The sequence below is a fragment of the Penaeus chinensis genome, chromosome 16, assembly GCF_019202785.1.
Source record: "Penaeus chinensis breed Huanghai No. 1 chromosome 16, ASM1920278v2, whole genome shotgun sequence".
Classification (NCBI taxonomy): Eukaryota; Metazoa; Arthropoda; class Malacostraca; order Decapoda; family Penaeidae; genus Penaeus; species Penaeus chinensis.
Window position 1 is genome coordinate 3,861,767 of NC_061834.1, and position 7,500 is coordinate 3,869,266.

Sequence of the window (7,500 nt, forward strand, 5' to 3'; positions counted from 1 at the left end):
CATACATATATATATATATTATGTCTTTTTTGAACAGCCATTCATACCACTGCAGGACATTGGCCTCTCTCAATTCACTATTGAGAGGTGATTTAGTAGTGTCACCCTTGCCTAATTGGGTGCCTTTCCTAATCAACCGCGGTTCGGCGCACTAACACTTGTGCCACGGCGGCGATTTCCCCTACGACACCCGCGTTTGACTTCTCTGTATCGTATGCTCGCCGTGAGATCGGGCTCAAGCCCGCAGTCGGAGCACAGGCATTTTTAACGACCACGAAATAAACTAGGGACCACGAGGGCTGGGTCCAGTGCCACTAGTTTTTCCTTCCATGTCGTTTTCCAAGAAAGTTTAAATGAGCTTGTCACTTGTTATCCTTCTTGTCACTTAAGAATACCAAATCACTGTTGACAGTCATTATCCAGCGATCTTTACTGTAAACATAATAACACAAAAATATTCATTTAATCCTTTCGAAACAGTGAGGCTCACACCTTTCACTTACAGACCCTTCAAAATGACTGTGTGTTTGGTGCTCGGACGCCCGCCAGTGCTACACCGAATGTGAAAGTTGATCACTGAAGTTATCGTACAGGATAATTTCCTAGGTCCTCTGTCGTTCTAAAAGGGTTAACAACTTTATCGCACGTTTTTGTAATATCATTATAACATGGAATAAACTTTAAATGTCTACTTGGGTGTTAATCACACAACATTTTGCGAGTCTTGTGCAAGGAAAAGAGTGTTTCATCACTTGCTCCACTAGCCGATTTACTCAGACAAGTCACGACTGCGGATTATTTGCTCCCTCTACAGAAAAAAATAATACTGTTATCGTTTTTCCTATTTCTACGTACCGTCAATATAACCAACGTATTCCTGAGGATTTATGAATTATATCTATTAAAATCTACCTTGTGCCATATTTTTTTTTTTTTTTTTTTTGCATACCACCCTAAGCGAAAGACGCGGCCTGAGTAGGAATACATCATACGGTTGTGAGGTCCTGGCGAATCTTCGAAAACTTTCACTTTGTGGCTTTATGTGTGTGTATGTGTATATATATACATATATATAAACATATATATATATATATATATGAAAAGGAGAAAACACACTACCGTGTTGATACTATGATATAAAAACCCACACTGTAAAACTAGATTTAATGAAAAAGAGAGACTACAGTTTCGGAATCCACCTGGATTCCATCTTCAGGTCTGAGGAGGCAAGGAAGAGGAGGGGGTATAAGACAGAGAGAGGAAAGGCAACGCGGAGACACGGGGCAGGTGAGGACAGACGAACGGAAACGAAGGGAGGTCAGATCAGGTCGGGCAGGTCAGGTCGGGAGGGTCGGGCGGACTGTGTGAAGGGAGGCCAGCATACGGGAGAAGGCGAAGGATGTGGGAAGCGAGGAGACTGTCAGCAGGAGAAAAGCCGCTGTTCAGGTTGAAATTGGGAAGCAGCTTAATTAGGGAGGATTCCACCAATCTGCGGGCGTGGACGTCAGCGGAAGGAAAGATAATTCGCGCCGCTGACCAGTCCATCAGATGGCCTGTATCCCACTGATGGCAGAAGAGAGCGTTGTTGTTGTGCCCCCTGGAAACAGCGTACTTATGTTGAGACAGGCGCTTAGTGAGACTGGCGCCCGTCTCGCCAAAGTACTGTTTGTCACAGGAGGTACAAGGAATAGCATAGGTGCCCACCTTCGAGGAAGAGGGTGGGCTGGTGTGGACCAGGTTACGGCGGAGAGTGTTCACCTGGCGAAAGATCAGCCTGCAGTTGAGAGTGTGAAGAGGGCGGCGGAGAGAGTAAATCTCCTCAGTGTAGGGCAGGCTGAGGACGGGCAGCCGAGGAGTCTCTGTAGGGGGGGAGTCGTGGTAGAAGGTACGCCGTGCCCTGGATAACGCGGCGTCGAGAACATGACGAGGATAGCCCAGTTTGGAGAATGAACGACGCAGGAAGTCGATCTCTCCATCCAGGTATTGGGGGTCACAGATACGGAGGGCGCGGAGGAACAGCGAAGTGGCAACACCTCTCTTTACATGGAGGGGATGGTAAGAGAAGAAGTGTATGTACATACCACTATGCATGGGCTTCCTGTATATGGAGAAAGAAAAATGGTCAGCAGAGCGATGTACCAAGGTGTCCAAGAAGGGGAGCTTGCTGTCATCCTCCCATTCCACCTTGAAACGGATGGAAGGGGAGAGGGAGTTCAGCTGGGTCAGGAAGTCCGAGGTATGGCTGAGGTATGTCGACGACGTCTTCGCTCTCTGGCCTCATGACCCTGCCCAGTTCTCGGACTTCCTGACCCAGCTGAACTCCCTCTCCCCTTCCATCCGTTTCAAGGTGGAATGGGAGGATGACAGCAAGCTCCCCTTCTTGGACACCTTGGTACATCGCTCTGCTGACCATTTTTCTTTCTCCATATACAGGAAGCCCATGCATAGTGGTATGTACATACACTTCTTCTCTTACCATCCCCTCCATGTAAAGAGAGGTGTTGCCACTTCGCTGTTCCTCCGCGCCCTCCGTATCTGTGACCCCCAATACCTGGATGGAGAGATCGACTTCCTGCGTCGTTCATTCTCCAAACTGGGCTATCCTCGTCATGTTCTCGACGCCGCGTTATCCAGGGCACGGCGTACCTTCTACCACGACTCCCCCCCTACAGAGACTCCTCAGCTGCCCGTCCTCAGCCTGCCCTACACTGAGGAGATTTACTCTCTCCGCCGCCCTCTTCACACTCTCAACTGCAGGCTGATCTTTCGCCAGGTGAACACTCTCCGCCGTAACCTGGTCCACACCAGCCCACCCTCTTCCTCGAAGGTGGGCACCTATGCTATTCCTTGTACCTCCTGTGACAAACAGTACTTTGGCGAGACGGGCGCCAGTCTCACTAAGCGCCTGTCTCAACATAAGTACGCTGTTTCCAGGGGGCACAACAACAACGCTCTCTTCTGCCATCAGTGGGATACAGGCCATCTGATGGACTGGTCAGCGGCGCGAATTATCTTTCCTTCCGCTGACGTCCACGCCCGCAGATTGGTGGAATCCTCCCTAATTAAGCTGCTTCCCAATTTCAACCTGAACAGCGGCTTTTCTCCTGCTGACAGTCTCCTCGCTTCCCACATCCTTCGCCTTCTCCCGTATGCTGGCCACCCTTCACACAGTCCGCCCGACCCTCCCGACCTGACCTGCCCGACCTGATCTGACCTCCCTTCGTTTCCGTTCGTCTGTCCTCACCTGCCCCGTGTCTCCGCGTTGCCTTTCCTCTCTCTGTTTTATACCCCCTCCTCTTCCTTGCCTCCTCAGACCTGAAGATGGAATCCAGGTGGATTCCGAAACTGTAGTCTCTCTTTTTCATTAAATCTAGTTTTACAGTGTGGGTTTTTATATCATATATATATATATATATATATATATATATGTATGTATGTATGTGTGTATATATATACATATATATAAATATATATATATATGGTATAAAAACCCACACTGTAAAACTAGATTTAATTGAAAAAGAGACTGCAGTTTCGGAATTCACCTGGATTCCATCTTCAGGTCTGAGGAGGCAAGGAAGAGGAGGGGGTATAAGACAGAGAGAGGAAAGGCAACGCGGAGATACGGGGCAGGTGAGGATTAAATCTAGTTTTACAGTGTGGGTTTTTTATACCATAGTATCAACACGGTAGTGTGTTTTCTCCTTTCATATATATATATATATATATATATATATATATATATATATATATGTAAAGGGTCTATATGAGACCTTAAACATATGGTTTAGCAGGGGTCGCCAGGACTCTCTGAAAGGACTGATGGGTCATCCTGAGCCTTAATTGCCTGTGTATATATCTGTATATATAGACATATTATGAAGCAGATAGTATACACATATGCATACATACCCACAAACACACATACATACAAATAGACAGACAGATACATAGATAGATAATCAGATAAATAGACAGATAGATTGATAGATACACAGGTAGCTAGATAGATGATATATATATAAATATAAGTATAAATATATATATATATAAAGGTATGAATGAGAATGAATATCTTCACAATACAAGAGATGTATTTGACCGGTTTCGATTATATCTTTGTCAGAAATACACACACACATACATATACATACATACATATATATATATATATATATATATATATATATATATAATCAAAACCGGTCAAATATATCTCTTGTATTGTGAAGATGTTCATTCTCATTAATACCTTTTCTACATTTGTTAACATGAATACGGTTCAGCGTGTGTGTGTGTGTGTGTGCGTGTTGGTGTGTGTGTGCGTGTGCGTGTGCGTGTGCGTGTGCGTGTGCGTGTGCGTGTGCGTGTGTGTGTGTGTGTGTGTGTGCGTGTGAGTGTGTGTGTGCGTTTGTGCGTGTGCGTGTGCGTATGCATGTGCGTGTGCGTGTGCGTGTGCTTGTGCGTGTGCGTGTGTGTGTGCGTGTGTGTGTGTGTGTGTGTGTGTGCGTGTGTGTGTGTGTGTGTGTGTGTGCGTGTGTGTGTGTGTGTGTGTGTGTGTGTGTGTGTGTGTGTGTGTGTGTGTGTGTGTGTGTGTGTGTAATTACCGAACTACTGAAACACAGTCAATCCGCTGGAAATTCACGAAGTGGCAACTTTCCCTAGCAACCGCGTCCCTAGCAACCTCTGTTTTCCAGTCATGAGCCGTGATTCTATCGATGTAACATTCTGTTCCAGTTCGTTTTCACTAACAAGAGTATTTTCGGAAGAATAACAGCCAGGACACGTTTTCAAATTAGAAAATATTTTATACGGAGATAAATTAATGTGTTGCTATCGATGATCATTACTTAAGGCAAAGGAAAGTGCGTATATCTCTTTTATAATATGTTCTCAGCGTGATCCGTTCAGGCAAAATTGTGTGAGTGAGAAAAGCATGTTTTCCTTTCCTTTTGATCCGAACCATCGCTGTAGGTTTGTTCATACGTAGCAAGGTGCCGACGAGTTTTATTGTTGCTATTTATATTTCATGTATTTCTTAGAACGTCACTTGCGATTTCATAGTATATGAGTATTTAGTTTTTTTCATATGTTGCAAGTTTGTTCTTTGATATATACATTTTCAAATTCTTGATATTATGGGTGTGTAATTATATAAGTGCTCGATCACATCCACAATAGCAAATAAGATATTCTATAAATTATATTCATACATTCATTTCTATATTCATTGTTATCTGTTTATATGAATCATAAATTATGCCATTTACAGATAAAAGTAAATTATGATAAATTCTAAAATAACAAAAATGTTAGATTTTTGTTGTTTTTCTAACTTTACTCATTTACAATGAAAATATTGTATAGTCAACGGCAACAGTATAACAAATATAAGAGTAAAGACAACTATAAAAAACATATATTATTGCGATAATGTTAGTTAAGATAATGGAAATAACTATGTGTGATTTGTAATTGTAAATACTATTTGATAGGATTATAATGAATATAGTGATCAGAATACAAAATTTATGTCAAAGTGAAAGGATATTATCAATATAACACAACAAAACCTACAGTAATACTACAGATAGAGACAAACTCAATCCGGAAAATATAATGGAATCTAGTCACCCCTTCTCCCTTATTGAGAAGAACTCTTAACGACCGACACCAGACGTAACTCCATCATGTCCTCGTCTTCCTCTGACGACAACACCAGCGAGGAGGAGGAAGAAAGGGAGGAAAAAGAAGAAGGAGAGGGACACGAAGAGAAGGGGGAGGAACCCCAGGTGGAGGAAGAGGAAGAAGAGGAAGAGGTGGATGAGCCTAGGGCATGGTGGGTGCTGCAACGCGTGTGGATTCTCCTGGGATTCCCTAAGCCTGTGAAGGTGCCCCTGTTGCAATGGCCTCAGAGAGCCCCCGAGGACGACCACCTCACGCCCCTCTTGGAGTGAGTACCTGGGAAGTGGGTGTACAGTGAGTGTGGCTGTGGATGGTGTGAACTCGGCGTGGAAAGTGGGATATGTGAATATGTATTCATTGTGTATTTATCAAGACTATGTGTATGCATTAGTGCTATCGTACAAATCCACCCATATGTCTAAATGAGATCACGTGAGCCCTGCCGTTGCCTCATTCCTGACTGGAACGCAGATTCTTGGACAAGGGCGAGGAAGGGAGCTGCCTTGTCTTCTGGTCCCCCGACGAGGAGCGGGAGGCGGAGGCGGAGGAGCAGGAGGAGGCGAGGAAGGCGTCTGTGGATGAGGAGTGTGGGAGGCACTGGGACGCCGATAGACCCACTGCCATTGGCACAGGTGGGAAGGCCACACGCACATTCTTTTTTCCGTTCTTCCTTTCCTTTCTTCCCTTCTCTATCTATATATGTTTGTTCTTTGTAAATGTTTTTTTTTCTACCCTTTTCTCTCAGCCCCCTATTAGTCGATTTGATTTCCTAGTATCATGATATATATATATATATATTTTTTTTTTACTCGACGTACACTTTCTATTCCACGCACCTCGCAGCCACTACCTTCTCGTGGAAGTTCGACGCGGGCGAAGAGGACGAGCCCGAGGACGACGTCAGCCCAGACTGCAAGGTTGAGGTGAGGCAACAAACGCACTGCGTCTGCGTCAGGGTGAAATTTGGGTTGATAAAGAAGGACTTCTGATCATATCGAGAGAGAGAGAGATAAACATAGAGATCTGGCTATATATTTTTTCTTTTCTAGAATAGATAAAAGATTTATGGGAAACTTAACCAAAATAAATTACAACTAAAAACGACGATAAACATTTATCTTATTTTTTTATTGCAGACCTACGCCACCCACTTCGCGTCGACCCAAACAGTGTTCCAAGTCCGATACGGTGCTGCGCCCGCGGTCATGGGCGTGAGTATGGTTCAGGTGAAGAAGGCCAAGGACGGCCTCGTGCCCTACATGAACGACAACAACGAGGCCGTCGACCAGATGCCGTACCACGTACACCTCACGTACATCCCCCGAGACACGCACAAGGGTCTACACTCCATGTTCCATCAGGTCAGACGGATTCTTCGCGCTGTGGAGATAAGGGTGTGGTAGAGGCGCTGATAACGATGATAATGAAAACCACCAAGGCAACCATATGAACAATAAGGATGATAATACTGAAAGTAATAATAGTAATGATATTGATAATAATTATGATAGAATTATCAACATTGTTATTATTCATTATTGATAACTATCTTCTATTATTTTCACTATCATCATCTTTATTATTATCATTGTTATTATTGTCATTGTTGTTATTATTATCATCATCATTATTATTATCATTGATATTATTTTTTCCTTTTGCTATTATTTCTTCCTTTTATTATCATTATCATTATTATTGTTATTATCATTATCATTATTAATATTATTATCGTCATCAGTATCATTATGGTGTTATTGTTTTCTTGTTATTGTTGTTATTGCTATTATTGTGATCATCACTGCCATCATTATT

General features: G+C 43.5%; 1 protein-coding gene across 1 annotated transcript in view; it reads left to right on the forward strand.

The window, feature by feature from the left end:
* The first annotated feature begins 5,905 nt into the window (after positions 1–5,905).
* Positions 5,906–7,500, forward strand: part of LOC125033625 (dynein axonemal heavy chain 10-like) — a 30,344-nt gene continuing 28,749 nt past the window's right edge. Inside the window, exons 1-4 of the mRNA XM_047625294.1 lie at positions 5,906–5,979; positions 6,157–6,317; positions 6,529–6,608; positions 6,822–7,046. Coding sequence (XP_047481250.1) covers positions 5,906–5,979; positions 6,157–6,317; positions 6,529–6,608; positions 6,822–7,046 — 540 coding nt within the window. The remainder of the gene's footprint in view (positions 5,980–6,156; positions 6,318–6,528; positions 6,609–6,821; positions 7,047–7,500) is intronic.